At 38.7% G+C, this 15,966-nt stretch overlaps 1 protein-coding gene across 3 annotated transcripts in view; it reads left to right on the top strand.

Moving 5' to 3' along the window:
* Positions 1 to 15,966, top strand: part of NBEAL1 (neurobeachin like 1) — a 74,484-nt gene that overhangs the window by 54,123 nt on the left and 4,395 nt on the right. For all 3 annotated transcript variants that reach the window (XM_063400384.1, XM_063400383.1, XM_063400385.1), the window contains 18 exons: positions 151 to 284; positions 983 to 1,084; positions 2,229 to 2,324; positions 2,434 to 2,558; positions 3,756 to 3,896; positions 3,985 to 4,115; positions 5,123 to 5,232; positions 5,788 to 5,905; positions 6,558 to 6,655; positions 6,944 to 7,060; positions 7,558 to 7,647; positions 8,769 to 8,878; positions 9,439 to 9,611; positions 10,046 to 10,140; positions 10,739 to 10,855; positions 11,526 to 11,687; positions 12,756 to 12,904; positions 13,579 to 13,714. In XM_063400384.1, the coding sequence (XP_063256454.1) occupies positions 151 to 284; positions 983 to 1,084; positions 2,229 to 2,324; positions 2,434 to 2,558; positions 3,756 to 3,896; positions 3,985 to 4,115; positions 5,123 to 5,232; positions 5,788 to 5,905; positions 6,558 to 6,655; positions 6,944 to 7,060; positions 7,558 to 7,647; positions 8,769 to 8,878; positions 9,439 to 9,611; positions 10,046 to 10,140; positions 10,739 to 10,855; positions 11,526 to 11,687; positions 12,756 to 12,904; positions 13,579 to 13,714 (2,204 nt within the window). The remainder of the gene's footprint in view (positions 1 to 150; positions 285 to 982; positions 1,085 to 2,228; positions 2,325 to 2,433; positions 2,559 to 3,755; positions 3,897 to 3,984; positions 4,116 to 5,122; positions 5,233 to 5,787; positions 5,906 to 6,557; positions 6,656 to 6,943; positions 7,061 to 7,557; positions 7,648 to 8,768; positions 8,879 to 9,438; positions 9,612 to 10,045; positions 10,141 to 10,738; positions 10,856 to 11,525; positions 11,688 to 12,755; positions 12,905 to 13,578; positions 13,715 to 15,966) is intronic.

Here is a 15,966-nt window from a genome sequence, read left to right as displayed (position 1 = left end):
TTTCCTAGCAAGATGGCTAATGAAGTCAGCTGTAAGACTTTCCTTTTCTAGGAATAACTCTGAGGTGATTGGAGCTGACTGCACTGTGTCTATATGAAAAGGGATTTTTTCTTATATATTTCAACTCAATAAACAGAGTGTTCCTCCTAGGGGTAGGTTTTGATTTCAAGTGGCACCTTTCTCAAATTCGAGAGATCCATTTGCGTCGGTACAACCTGAGGAGGTCAGCTTTGGAGATCTTCCTCACGGATCAAACCAACTATTTCCTCAACTTCAATAAGGAGGTATGGGTTTCCTGAGTTTCATGGATTTATATAATAAGCACAAGGCTAAGTTTAAGATCAATGATTGTATTTGAGTCTGGTGCCTTTCTTAGTACTGTAACATTAAGACAAAAGTTCTGTTTTTACAAAGTCATCATACAAAACCAGACTGCAGTCTGGCATCTAGAAACTGGTTAATTGTGGACAGATAGATAAAACAAGATTGTCCATTTCCCTCTCTCTTTCAGTTACACAGAATGATTGTTTATCTAAAATCACATCAGTAGTAATTGAAATGCTTTGAAGCCCATCTTTTTAAAGATTGAACAAATTAATTACAAATCAAAGGAGACTTTCTTTTTTAGAACAGCATTGGAAATCATTGATATTCCATGGTTAAGGAGTAGTGAACATTTTTCCCCCTCTGGGCAATATCAGTGATCCTTTTTATGAGGGACTAAGATAAATTTCAGAACTTAGGGTGAGTTACATACTAATAGGTCAGTTTAATGAACAGCTCTTAAAAAATGTTGTGTGGTTTGGTCTTGATGTGAAGGATGTCACATCCATCCATGTCCAAATGTTTTAAACAGCAGGAGATTGAAGTACTTGTAGTGTAACTATGTCCTATTTATTTCACATTTTAATTAGCAGATAAGTTGCATAATTGTCAGCTTCAGTCTCCAGAACATTGTTTCATTAGTGCTGTGTTCTAACAGGTACGAAACAAAGTGTACAGTCGGATATTGTCACTGCGCTCTCCAAACATTTCTGGGACCAGATCCCCACAGGAGCTTTTCAAAGCATCAGGTTTGATGCAGGTACGAGACCTCAGCTAAATGCTCTAAAGAATTCCTCTGCTTTTTGAAGGAGTCCTCCCGTGTTTAGATGGCAGCTGCCAACTTCTGTACCCTCAGCCTGGCCCTGAACTTTCGTGTGCATATTTTTAGGATGGTTTGATTTTTGTTTGCAGTCAGATAAATGGGTACAGCCGGGCTCTGTTGATGTGATTGACAGGCATTTTAACATGAATATAAAATGTGACAGATTTGCTTCTGGTTTTAGTCTATGATCTTAAGAGCTGTTTTGAAACTTCTTTCACTAGATGTGCAAAGAAATTTTTCCTGCTATCTTTTAATAGTGGAGTTTTCAGCAAAACCCACATGAAGATTAATTGGGAATTAGTAATATTGGTAAAAAAGGAAAATGTCAAAATGTCTGCATTACCATGAACACAGATAAATTTTTAAGTATGGTAAATGTATTTTTATCTTCCATCTTTCGTGCCAAAATTGTTTTCTCTGAGGGAGGAAGCTTTACAAATAACTTTAAAGTATTGGAAATACTTTGACTGTTCTTTGTTTTCCTAACAATGAAAACTACAGAGTTGTATATTTAGAGAAAATATCATCTGTCATGACACATCTCCCATCACTCTACCGACAAATACTGAACCCTTCTGAACACAGCTGTGTTCTTTGGTTTAGAATATAATAATGGAGCAACCAAAGGTGCACAGACAATTTGGTGTACAGATTGTTAACCTGTACTGTTACAGGTTACAGTGGGAGAATAATTTAAAAATTTTGATCTTAGCCCTCTAATAGATTTCAAATTCTGTTCTCCTTTTTATCAGTACCCGTGTGCTTGCCTTCTTTTTATTTCTCTTATTTCCTGTTTTTCTTTTCCTTTTTACCAAGGCTGTTTATGGTCTGCTGTTCTGTATTTGAAACAGTACTGTCACCAATCAGGACCTGATTTCAATGAAATACAGATAGCACAATCACTGAATCAAAGGGAAAATAAACTTTATTATGAGAAATTGAATCTGGACTTGCATACAATTTTTATGCTTTTCACTTGCCAGTGCTATCCACTGGCAGATAGATACTGACAAGATGTGTAATTTGCAATAATTATATCTTTGATATAGTGAATTCCATTTTATCTTTTTTTGTCTTTCAGAAATGGGTGAATAGAGAAATATCCAACTTTGACTACCTTATTCAGCTGAACACCATGGCAGGACGAACTTACAATGACCTTGCTCAGTATCCTGTGGTAATTAAAAAGTTAATTTTTAAATTTTTGCCAAAGATATGTGTTTTTTCTGTTTTGAAAGATGTATTTTGCATCTCTATCTGATGTCTGACTTAACTTTTATTTTTAGTTTCCCTGGATTTTACGAGATTACACCTCAGAAGAGCTGGACCTGAATAATCCTGCAGTATTCAGGGACCTGTCCAAACCCATAGGTGTGGTAAATGAGAAGAACGCTAAGACTGTGAAAGAGAAGTACGTATTTGAACACTTGGTTATATTCCTTTGTCTTTTCTGAGCCTCCAGGCTAATAACACACTTAAAAAATGAAGTTGTGACAGTGAAATTTTGGAAGTTGGTTTTACGACATAACAGATGCATTTGCAGATGTGGTTGGTTTGTTCTTCCTGCTGCATTCAGATTGTTTTATATGGCACTCAGTTATATGGCAGTGAAAGGATAAAACTTACTGTTGTAAATTTGCAGTTGTTTCTCAGCTGTGGAGATGAAAAACTGAAAGACTGTAAAAACACTTTAATGGCCTAGCAGCTTGCAAAGACAAAATGTGTCCCATGTCTGCTTCAAGATAAGGACTGTGAAATCATACTGCTAAGTTGAGCTGCCTGTGCTAGGAGGTAGCATTGATCCTAGATCTGTGCTTCCTCTTTTTTTTCAAGCAGAGATTATTATCCTCAAAATGAAGTATATCTCAAGTGACTTTTGGCAAGTCCTCTGTGGGTGCCAGTGACAGGTGCTTACACCACACAGCAGTGTAGTGATCTTGGGCAGTGAGTGTGCTGTCATAGCAGACTCAGTCAGGTGTCTTCCAAAACCTTCTGAAAACTTGGAACATGGAGAAGGTCCTTTGAATGGTTCGGTTCTATCCTGACTGCAATGAAATAGTTTCTCTAGAAAGTATATTTAACTAGATTTTCTCTTACCAGCCTTGTGAGGCTGAGGAGTGTATCAGCCAGATGGTGGCATGGTAGGGTGAGTTTGCCAGTAGGAAAGGAAATGGGCATGAGTGAGAGAAAGATCTCTCTTCTGCATCCTGCACACTCAAACACACCTCCTAAACCTTGCAAGAAACCATCCCAAGTCTATTTACTAGTAAATATTCATTTTAGGGATGGGGGTGTGTTGGTCTGTTGTATAAAGTCATCAGTCCTATCTGCCCTTTGTCTGGTTTCTGACAGCTGATAGCAAATGCCTAGGGAGGAGTAGAGCAGGCATGCAAAGGCTTCATCTGGTGCACGTTTTTATCTTGCAGCAATCTTTTTCTGAGGGATTTTTTAAGTAAGGTTTGGAATCTTCATGTTTGATAGAACCAATTTATTTTTCTCTTATAGATTGCTATGGTAATTTCTTTTGAATCTTTGCCTGGAATAAGCATAATCCACATGTAAATCAACTAGAATGCTTAGTTGTATTTAGGAAGATTTCTTTTTTTAGATATGAGAATTTTGAAGATCCTCTTGGGATGATTGACAAATTTCACTATGGCACACATTACTCAAATGCTGCTGGGGTCATGCATTACCTCATTCGGGTAGAGCCTTTCACAACACTTCACATCCAGCTTCAGAGTGGCAGGTATGCTGAGCAAATGAGAGCCCCCTCCTGCTTTTGTCATTTTACTGAGGGAATCATCAGATTCTAACCTGACTTTTCTGATCCACAGATTTGACTGTGCTGACAGACAGTTCCATTCTATTCCTGCCACCTGGCAGGCACTCATGGACAACCCCAATGATGTCAAGGAACTTATCCCAGAGTTCTTCTACTTTCCAGAATTCCTGGAGAATCAAAATGGTAAACTGAGTGCTAAGAATATTCTCACAGAAAACTGTTTCTGTATTCTTCAGAAAAGAATTGTTACACCCATTTGTGAATGTTGAGGAGCACTTCTTATTTGAACTTTATGGTGTGATTGTAGACATTAATCATGATGCTGACTTCAAACTGTTTAGTGAAGATAGCAGTTGTCTTAAGCAGCAGCCTAAACATGGTTTAAAATTCAGGGCTTAAGGGTGGCTAAAAATTGTGTTTACCCAATGGAAAGTATCAGAGATGCTCATTTGGATGTTTGAAAAAGTTAGTAATAGTTAATACTGATTAAATACTTAACAGAAGTTGAAAGAGATTAATTATAATTATTGTAATTCTAATTGAAAAGACAGTATCCTGCATTCTGACATGGAACTCCTAGACATTTTTAAATTCACATGTATTGTTTAGTGATTTGTTTCTCTATCTGAGCGCAATTTGAAAATGGATTTGTATGTTTGTGCTGCTACAATCTACTAGATTTTTAATTAGAAAAATTGGGAACTCCCAAGTCTCACTTTCAAGTTATTTAAGTATTTGGAGTTGTTTCAATGACAGCTGGAGAGATTTCAGACCTCTTAAAAGCCTTGCTATTATAACCATTTAAACTTCTAAGTAGCTCCCTTCTTATGAATAACCCTTATTGAAGTGTTTTGAACTCTTAATCCAGATGAAGCAAATAAATATTAGCATAGATATTGTTTATGGATGGATGTGTAAAAGATTAATACTATTTTTATGGTTGGGACTTCAGCTTGAAAATCATTTACATCTTTCGGGTAATTGTTATCCTTTATCATTTAAAATTGTAAACTTGCAGAACAGAACTTAGCCTCCTATGTCAGTGGTAGAGTTATTAGGGATTTACATTAAGAGTTTTTCAATAGCCTTCTCATGCATTGAGAAAAGAATGATTTTAAATCTTTATTGAGAAATCAAGGTACTTGAAATACTTTGTACCAGCTCTAAAACTTTTCTGTGTTATTCACCAGGTTTTAACTTAGGCCAGCTCCAAATGTCAAAAGAGGTGGTAAATGATGTTGTTCTGCCTAAGTGGGCCCACTCCCCAGAAGACTTTATTTATAAACACAGGAAGGCTCTGGTAAGATGTTTGTACGTGTGACATAATCATAAAGGAAGTGCACATTGTTAAATATAAAACAAATGGGATGGCATTCAAACTAGAGTTGTGGTTTCATTTGACATTACAAGTACCATGAGAACTTCCAGTTAAAAGCTCTGTGCATGTTGATAAAATGCTGAAAAGAGCATTTAATCTCCTGGGCATTTTGGGCACTAATGGTTTGGGCATTTGCTGTCCTAGGAGATGAAATGCAGAGGTAGGTGAGTCGGCTTCCTCTGCTGTTTAAAGATGATCCTGTGTGGTGCTAGGGAGCTGGCAGGTTACCTTCCCTTGCACAGGTTCATTCCAATAGTGCACATTTCTTGTGTCACTGGATTGATTTTCCCTTTTACCTGGCAGTTACTGCCCATAACACACAAGGATATTCTTATACTTCTGTCCTCTATGTTGCTAAATACCTAATTTGTGGATACTCTTAATTTAGCAATTGAATCTTTTCCACAGAAAATAGTAAAAACTTCAAGATGGGAGCAATATTTCTCTTAATCTTACGAGACCATTTTTTCATTCTAGGAATCTGAGTATGTTTCTGCTCATCTTCATGAATGGATAGATTTGATTTTTGGCTACAAGCAGAGGGGACCAGCTGCAGTGGAGGCGCTTAATGTGTTCTATTATTGTACTTATGAAGGTACAAAGCAGTATGTTCTCTTGTCATTGTCATCAGGCTTGTGAGTTTGCATTATTAGACAGAAGACACTTGATTTGTGAGTGTACCATTCAGTAGCATATGGTAAGGCAGCAGATTTATACATGAAATATGGCAGCAAACCTTGTAATGTATCATCAAAAAAAAAAGTATAGGTTTTTTTAAAGGAGGGCTGTTACAGTTTGTCGTTTTTTTCTAAAAGTTACTGGATTTTCTTGTCACTTATTTGCTTCCTTAAAAGTATTTGTGGGAAGAAGTTTCTTGTGGTTTACAGTCCAGGCACATTGCTTAAAAGCAACTAATATTAGAGACAAATTTAATCTGTTAGTTTCAAAGCTAACTTTTGGATGGTTTTTGGGTGCTTGCAATGAATTATATTAAAGTCATTTGATAAGACAAGGGCCTGCTGTTCTTGCCCTGACAGATACACTTAAAATTCCACCTGCAGAGTAGAGTTTTCAGATTGTATTTTAAATGAAGGTATTTTCTTGGGTCTTTTCCAGGGGTAAAGGGTCATAATGCTGCACCTAAATTAAGTTTTGGAACATTAGGTGACCATATTGGTTCTTAATAAGTTGTTTGGATTGTGTTCTTCCCCCCACACACACTCTTCATCGTTCTGGTTGTGCTCCAGGGGCTGTGGATTTGGATGCTTTAACAGATGAGAAAGAAAGGAAGGCTTTGGAAGGGATGATAAACAATTTTGGGCAAACTCCCTGTCAGCTATTAAAGGTACTGCTCTTTTGCTCCTTCTCAACCAGACCTTTGTTGTTAAATACAACTGAGTTACAAGGACTTCTGAAAAAACAGTCGTTTGTAAGGTAATGGTTTGTAATTTTAGCAACATTAAATCTTTGCCACATTACCAAAGAATCTATTTTCCAAATAAATTAATTTACTCCAAGAAGGGATATTAGGTATTTAAGACTGTTTTCCCATTAAGATTCTGAGTATCTCCTGTGCGTTGAGCAAATTGGTAAACTAGTCTAATTTGTTACTCCTTCAAATATTGCCTCCTAGGAGCCCCACCCACAAAGGCTGTCAGCAGAAGAGGTAGTGCAGAGACTGACTAAAAGTGATACCTCTACTCTGAACCTCTTCCAACACCTCACTGAGCTGAAGTCGTTCTTCATAGAGGTAGATGTCTTACTTGAAATTGTTTGAAGTCTAATCTGAAACTTCTGATGTACTTGAAACAGAAGGTCACAACCTAGGTGAAAATGAACTTGCTTCCTCTTTAGAGAAAATATTTTACTATGCGGAGTGTATTAAATGAGCTCTGTCTTTTTAGTTGGCTTCATAGAGGTTGAATCCCATAATGTGCTGGCTGCTTGTTTGGGTGTTGTTGGAGTATGAAATTAGTCACCACACCAAGAAAGCTGCAAAGCTCACTGGTGGTGTGTGAGGACTCACTGGATTTGGTAGTTAAAGGGCCTCATTGGGGTCAGGGTTTCATTTGCAGTGTTTGTGATGAAGCTTACTTGCACAAACTGAATGGGTGTGGAGCAATGCCTCAGGGTGCTCTACAAGTCTGACACTGATTCCAGAGGCTTTCGATCTTACTCTTCACAGCTTCTAGATTTATCCTTTAGCTTTTGGATATAATCAGATCAAACCCATTTCCTTTCTCTTAGGGAATTAGTGATGGTGTGCCCATTGTCAAAGCTGTTGTCCCCAGGAATCAGTCACGTTCCTTTATTTCTCAGGGAAGCCCAGAGATCTTGGTGAGTTGCATGTTTGAATACTGTTCTTAAACTGCAGATAGTCAAATGGATGCATTTTTTTCATGCAGCTTGCAGATAAATATTTCTTAACTGTTCCTCTTCAAATGTCTTCCTTTAACCTATAACGAATGTCAGTTGTAAGTTAAATATTTATCTTCTAAGGAGAAGCCGGGCTGATTTGTTGAATGGCATTTAAGAGCTGATGAGACATGACTGTAAATTACAGTGAGGCATATTGTAAGTTGCCACTTGATCAGCTTCCCTGCAACAACCAATTTGCTAATGCAATGCAGCCCAGATTTAAAATTACAGCATTGAGTTATTAATGGTATCACTGTTTGTCACTGTTCTCCAACCCATATATTAAACTATGCCATATCTGGGGCATGTACCCTCCAAAGGCCAGCATTGTTCCTAAAACTAACTTGCACTCACACATGTTCTTGTACTATGGCAGATAGCAAATAATGAAAGGAGAACAGGGGATTTGTATTTGCATCTGTATATAAGGCCTAGACACTGGCCCCAGTCCAATAATACCTCTGTTTTGCAGGAAAGAATATTCCAGTATTCCTGTTTTGTATGTCAAAATTGTCTTGGCTTAATGTGGTACATTCACAGGTGATTTGGACACATTTAAAATTCTCCTTTGTTACTTTCTCAGAAGTGAAACTGTAGTACAATGTTAAACTTCCTGTATTAATTATTAAGTAGTATTTAATAATAATCATGATTGTTTGATTATTTAATAGTGTTTACTATTAACAATTAGATTCAGAGAAGAAGCTTAAACTAAATGTCTGACTTGTAATTAAATGTTTGTGAGGAGTTTGTTGGCGGGGACTTTTAGTTTTTGTCTCCTCCCATTCTTTTTACCCCTATTTCTCCAACCTATGTAAAACAGACTGTTCTAATGTGGTTCTGTGTACCACATGTGGGTTAACTTGTCTGAGAGGGATTTTTTTATTGATTTGTTTGTTCAGGGAGAGGTGCATGTGCTTTTTCCTTTATGGTAGGTTTTCAAGAAGCCTCTGCTGGACTTTATGCAAGCTCTGTTAGCATCAAGGCAAGCAGAAAATAAACCTCTGGGTCTCATCAACTTTTTCATCAAACTTTTTTAGGTAACAACAAGTCTGAACTGCGTTATTGGAACTCATGGTTGGCTGCCTTACGACAAAAATATTTCCAACTATTTTACATTCATCAAAGATACAACCGTGACAAATCCCAAGTAAGCGAATTTTGAGGAGGGGTACAGATGAATGCATCTGAAATACTGAAATGCAGTAATTGTTCAAAATCAGTGGGTTGTACTGTATTCACTGTCTGAGGTTTCATCTAAGAATGCATCTTCTGATGTTCAGTAATACTATCTCTAATCTGTAACAGCATTCTAGTAGAGTTATGTAAGTGGCACTTCAGGCTTCATTCTTAGAGCTACTTTTTTCTGATTATCAGTCATAAAACTATCGTAGAATCTGAGATAGTCTTCATACATTCTTATGCTGTAGTAATACATTTGTGGTGAGTTTGGGTTTTTTGTTTTTAGATTATTCCTTTTTGTCTTTAATGTTACAATGCTTAGTAGGGACATGAGTTGTCCAATTGTGTAAAAGGCTGAAAGAAATCAAAAATGAAATCTTGGTTCGAGTCACTGGTGGCAGTGAGAGTTTTGCCATGTCTGTAGGCTCTTCCAGAGATGGAATTGGTTACTGATTTGAAGAGGGAGGAAGTGCAGAACACGTGGGTTTGAGCCGAGGCTGCTGTTAACTGCTCACTGTTTGCCCCCAGAACACAGCGCAGCATGAGCGGCCCCTTTGCCCCGGGGCTGGAGATCACCTCCAAGCTCTTTGCAGTGTCCCACGATGCAAAGCTGCTCTTCAGCGGTGGACACTGGGACAACAGCATCCGAGTGACATCCCTGACGAAGGGCAAGCTGCTGGGACAGCACATCAGGCACATGGGTCAGTCACTCCGTGCTGGGAAAGGGTTATGGATGTGGTTTGGTGTCCTCAGGATAGAGCCACGTCACTTGGGCACACAAGTGCAGCAGTTGTAAAGGAACAGCAGCAAAAGAGCAGAAGGATGCTTGAATTGTGATTATACATAAATACTTGAGCGTGGCTTTTCAGTCATTGGAGTGGTGCTTTGATGTAGTTTCAAAATAAGGCTTGCCTGCTATTTTTAGGCAGCAAAGCTGAATGTGTCAAGTGGGTGCACTTGGCTGTATGATGATTTCATTGTTTGATAGTGTCACCAGCCCTTAGCAGAGTGGGGTATTTCATGCTGACTGCAGATCAGGATGCAGTGCGACAAATTGTATCCACATTGTCAGTCTGTGGGAAATTAGTCTTAATTACTCATGTGACAATTACTTTGTCTTCTTTTCTTTATGTAGATATTGTGACCTGCTTGGCAATAGACCACTGTGGAATTCATTTAATTTCAGGCTCCAGAGATAGTACCTGTATAATATGGCAGATAGTTCAGCAGGTGGGTTATTTAGGCATACTGAGAAGCAGTTCCTGGATGCTTGGGTTTCTTTTGCTCTTTTGCTATTATGTTTTATTGATTTCTTTTCAGATTTGTAGGGAAGATAGTGCACTAAAATCAATTAGCTTTGTAATTTTACTTCTATTGTCTTCCGTGAAATACTATAATTATTAGTTACTATATAGCTGGAGTGCACTATTTTCTAGGCTCTCTTAAAGATTTCATAGATTATTTTCAGGGCAGGCAAATAAGAATTCTACATTTCTAGGCAGTTTTTCACTCCTAGTAGTGAACAACCACTGCTTGCTGTTGTCCTTGTGCTGCTGGACACCTTCAGGGATAGGAAGGAGTCAGCCAAGTGACATTGTCTCTCACACCCACACAGTAACTGCATGTTCATTCATTCTTGGCATTTCAGTAAGTAAGGTGCTGATATGGAGGGCAATGTATTGATATTGGAGTGGTGAGTTATGCCTTTGGCTTTGGCCTCTGTCAAATACACACCTTAAACAACTGGTACTGAAAATACCAGAAGTTTATTTTTTGTTTGTCCTTCAGCTGCAAGAGAATGTGTCATTGCACTTTTTGTTACTCTCAGGGAGGAGTGCCTGTAGGCCTGGCACCTAAGCCGTTACAGATCCTTTATGGGCACACTGACGAAGTGTCAAGTGTTGGCATCAGCACTGAACTGGATATGGCAGTGTCAGGATCCAGGGTAAGCACCTTCCTCCTTCTCCCTTTTTTGCCTCTCCTCAACCAAACTCAAACCATGTAAGGTGTTTGAAGTAGGAATAATTCAAAAGAAGTCACTATTTCACAATCTTTTTCTTCAGCCTTGTTTATCAAGAAGATACGTGCTCTCCCCTTTGCTGCCTGCTTAAATCAGACTGTCTCACACTGCTGTGCAGGGCATAGGCCTCACCTATGTGGTGTTATTCTGCACAGATGAGTTTTAGTATGCGTGGACTTACTTGGAGATTTTAAGCTTCTCATAGCAACAGTGTTCTGTTTGTTTCTTCCCTGCTGTGTTAACCCTGAAGGTTCTGTGCCACTTGCTCATGGTCTGCCATGCTGTACTGCCCAGGCAGGCTGCTGAACTCTGGCTTTGTACTCCACAGGGTGCCTGTTTATCAGTGTGTCCTGTGGAATGGCTGATTTGCTGCCTATCCTCCCTCTTGCCCTACCTGCATGGTTTTTTTCATATTCCTGTAGTACCTGGTCTTGAGGGGAAGGCTTCTCTTGGCAGAGTTCCTGAGCTCAGGAGTCCTTACCTTCCATTAGGGATTTAAGTGCTTTTGAAGTATTCCCCATGTGCTGTGTGTGTAAATGCTGGGTGCTGTGCTGACCCTGGTGCTGGGTGTGACCTGCCCCGTGTCTCGCTGCAGGACGGCACCGTCATTGTCCGCACCGTCCGCAAGGGTCAGTACGTGAGGACGCTGCGGCCGCCCTGCGAGAGCTCCCTGCTGCTGACTGTTCCCAACCTGGCCGTGTCCTGGGAAGGCCATATCGTTGTCCACACCAGCGTGGAAGGAAAGACTACTCTCAAGGTACTTACGTTTGTGGAAAGGCTCTGTTTCTGTCACTGCAGATTTTAATCAGAAGTGTTTCTATCTTTATCTCATTTCCTGTAGTAATGATGCTTTTTGAGCATGCAGTGTTAGTTTCCATCATTTTTTTTTAATTTTGCGAGCCAATTTGAGTGAAATTTATTTAAAGGGTAAGTGACTGGCATATTGTGCTCCTGTGAGTGTCATGAAAATCTCCAAACACCTGCAAGGAAGATGCTCAAGCATACACTCATGAGTCTTCCTGAGAGATTTGGACTGGGAGACTGAGGGAAACAAGTTTCCCTGTGCACAGAAACAGAGGCATGTCAGGGCAGCAGTAAATTCTGGGTGCAAGATGCTCAGTTTCTTAGTTTGGGATTGGAGATACAGCTATAAGGTTGTGTCTCTTGAGCTGTGTAGTTGCTTTAATAATGGTGGAGCTGTTGTGATTTCTTTAAATATGGGAGATATCTTGGAAAACAAATCTTTTTGAGGTAAGATGTAGACATACTAACTACATTAGGAAATGGGGAGAGAAGAGATTCAAGGCAATGCCAGGCTGGAAGAACTTAAGGTGATTTTTTTAGTTGTGTCTGTAATCCAGCAAGAAGTCATTGGCTTGTCTAGAAAATGCTTCTGGATATTGCTCTGTGGAAATATGTTGTTTCCTTCTGCTTTTGGATTTGGGAGAGAGGGAGGGAGGGTGGTAGCAAGGCTGAAGATGAGTGCAGTTTTGCTTTTTTTCTTAACAAAAATTCTTATAAAATAGGGACCTGTCTGTTAAATCCATGGATGCTTCCAGGAAATTTAGAATTGATTAAATGGAGTAGGTAAGATACTACAACATTACATCAAGAGGTAGCTTTAAAAGCTTCCATGGTGGACCTTAGCTCCATACACATTGAATATGGGCTCACTACTCTTGTATCATTCAACAAGGAGACTGTTGTCAGCATTACCATCTGTGGGTTGTTGCCAAATTAGAGCCTTTTAATGAGCAAAATATACAAGTACAACACTCTTTATCCTATCAGTCCTCTGTGACATACTTATTTTTGATCTCTTCAGGATAAGAATGCATTACATCTCTATTCTGTCAATGGGAAGTATCTGGGTTCTGAGACTCTGAAGGAGGAAGTGTCTGATCTGTGTGTAACTGGTGAATATATCGTGATGGGCAGCTTGCAGGGCTTTCTTTCCATACGGGATCTCTACAGGTAAGGTACCACCATTTTTACTGAGATACAAATATGGAGGCTTAGATAGAAATGGCTGTGTAATAAACTTTGCTTGGTGCTATAGGTGATAGCTGTTGCTTTTTCTGCGTTCCCCAAAACAAAAATGGTTTTGGTGGAACTAAAAATAAAATAAATGGAGAAAAATAAAACAATAGGTTGTAACAGATCTCTTTCTTCCCAGATATTTATCCCAATTAAACACGTAGAACTGACAGGAGGAGGTGTCAGTTTGCAAACTGTGCTGATCCCCTGATTAGTCACAGGGAGCTCAGCCACTGCAGGATCAAGCCTCACGTAGTTCTGCACTCAGTTTTAAACTCTGCTTAGTGCTTAGCTCTGTGGAGCTCCATTGCTCCTCAGAAGGGGAGGGATGCTCATCACTTAGGCAGCTTGGACTAATGTCATTGTTCTTCAGTGGAAATGTTTCAGCTTACTGACTAAACCTATCCACATCTGTTCTTGTTATTGAAGCTCTATTTTGGGATACAGTTAGACTTTTAGAATACAATTAGATAATTGAACCTGCAAATTATATCCTTGAGGAACTTTTTATAGTGCATCCTGTGGACAGCAATTTCACCTGCGTGTGATTCTTTGCAGTATGTGCAAGCAAATACATGATGTACTTTCTCTGTGATTTTTGTTCCTTTCAGCCTGAGTCTGAGCATCTCTCCCTTAGCCATGAGACTGCCAATCCATTGCATTTCTGTCACCAAAGAGTACAGCCACATCCTTGTTGGCTTGGAGGACGGCAAGTTGATTATCGTTGGTGTTGGCAAGCCAGCAGAGGTAAAACCCACCATCAAGAACTTTCTCTACAGAACAGTGGGAAGTTCCCTTATTTCTGCTTTCCAGTTGAGCAAGAGGTCTCCTCTATGGCAGGGTAAATTTAAGAGCAAGTTTCAGTTTTCAGTGGGAAACAAATAACTTCTGAGACTGCTCTACTGAAGGTTCTGATTAAGGATCAGAGCTATGTAGGGATTGCAGATGGGAACCTCAGCTGGACTAACTTCCAGACTTTATCACTCACATCTGAATAAGCAAAGTCATAATAGCTAACCTTTTCTGAATGGGATAGTATTGTCAGCCTCTTCTTCATGAAATAATTCTCCCGAAGAAAATTGGAAATGAAAGAGAGCAAGCTACTTTCTTTATTTTTTTTTATGGTTTCTATAAGATATCTTTTAATAAGCATTGACTGACATTGGGGAAAAAGCTATTATTTCTTTCTGTTGAGAGTCTCTAATGGCAATGCACAAGGAATCACTTCTGTAGGTTCCCAGTATGCCTGTGCTCCATATGGTGAATATAAACTTGTTGGTCCTGCATATGCAATATGAATTACAGAGCATCCATCTCTCAAATGGATATGCCCAATTTTTCTTGTGCAAAACATAGTTTTTGCTTTAATTACTTCTTGTCATGACTTTCCAAGTACTTGAGTTAACTTAAAACTGCTTATTATCTTATACTCAATCTCTGTTGTGCTGCTATGTATTTATTTGAAAATGTGATTATCACTTTTGCATGATCTTTAGTACATGCCAGAAAAGTGTGTATTAATTCAATTTTATATTTTAAATGTGAAAACAGAGCAACTTTATTTGTCAGTATTTTTAAATGTTTTTGCTAGGAGATACATAGTTTAATATTGAAAAAAGATTTCACACAATGGCAGTCTGATTTTGCGTGCACTGGATGTGGAAGGGAGGTTTCCACTGACTTTGAGTTTTCTATTGTAGAATTGAAAGAGAGATTATTATGTGGTTAAACATACGGTTGTAACAGCATTTCTAAAGTCACTGTCATTTCTAAGCTTCCTATTGCATAGAAAGATCTTTTGTAGGCTGAAATTCATGTGTATCATTAGACTGAAGGCTTTTTGTTTTCTTATTTTTGTTTTTTAATCACATCTATTTTTCTAACTATGCAGAAAGTATTGTTTCAAAGACTGGATTCCCTTTATGGTTATAGAGGCTTTCCAATGACTTTTTTTCTGGGGTTTTCTGTTTACAGTTCAGATGATATGCAAGCTTAATATCTGTGTAAATAGATTTTTTTTTTAAAACACAAACATATAAGGAACAACATTATGTCCCAGATTTTCTAGTTTTCTATAATGCCATCAATCAATATATTTGAAAAGTGTGTGTATGTGGGGTGTTCATTTGTGACTTATTTTTAGTTGGGAAGGAATGTGTTAATTCATGGAACTTTGTCCCTATACAGAAGACAGTGTTGTAGTTCTGGCTTTCAGTGGTCATACTGATCCTTAGGGCAGAGGATTGAATCATTAGCACAGCCTTGCTTTAATGTGCAAGAAGTGAAATGCTGCTTGGTGTTAAGATTGGCCTTTAGTGTTTCTACACTGACAGTATCTAATGTGGAGTATAAGAAACGCTTTTCTATTTTTAACAATTAGCTGGTTTGGATCTTGAAGAAATGAGGGCAATTATCACTTGTTAGTGTCAATCCTGGTCAGTGCTGTGCCTTTTTCAGAACTCTGCTGCTGTGCTGAGACAGCTCTGAAGCAGGTTACATTTGTAGTAGTAATTGTGAGGAACCATTCTCAAACTTGTAAAGGCATGGATCTTATTTCTTAAACTGCAGGGAATTTCAGAACCTAATCTGCTGCCAGGCTGATCACTACTGGCCAATCATCAACCTTGTGCTAGGTAATGAAGAGTTTCTTACAAGCTGTTGTCAGATTGCACACCCACCAGATGCTGGGTTAAATATGGCCTCTGGTTGCTTGTTACCGGTCTCATCCAGTGAAATACTCACTATGACTTACTTCTGCTTTAAACATTCCTCTGAGCACTTTACCCAGAATCTTTGGAAGACTGTATAACTTTGACACCAGGAGAAAACCTTTCTCTCTTTCCTTTATTCTGCTATCACTGTCCTGCATCATGGCTATTTTTTCCCCACTTCTAGAAATTTCTGTTTGAATTCTCTAAAATAAAATGTCCTTTCTTCTCATTTGGTTCATTTTTGCTTGGCATTCACCTCTTCTTTTCCCTTCCTGTCAAAATAGCAAT

The sequence above is a fragment of the Prinia subflava genome, chromosome 6 (assembly GCF_021018805.1).
Source record: "Prinia subflava isolate CZ2003 ecotype Zambia chromosome 6, Cam_Psub_1.2, whole genome shotgun sequence".
NCBI lineage: Eukaryota > Metazoa > Chordata > Aves > Passeriformes > Cisticolidae > Prinia > Prinia subflava.
Note: the sequence above shows the minus strand (reverse complement) of the source record. Positions and strands in the feature narration are given on the sequence as shown.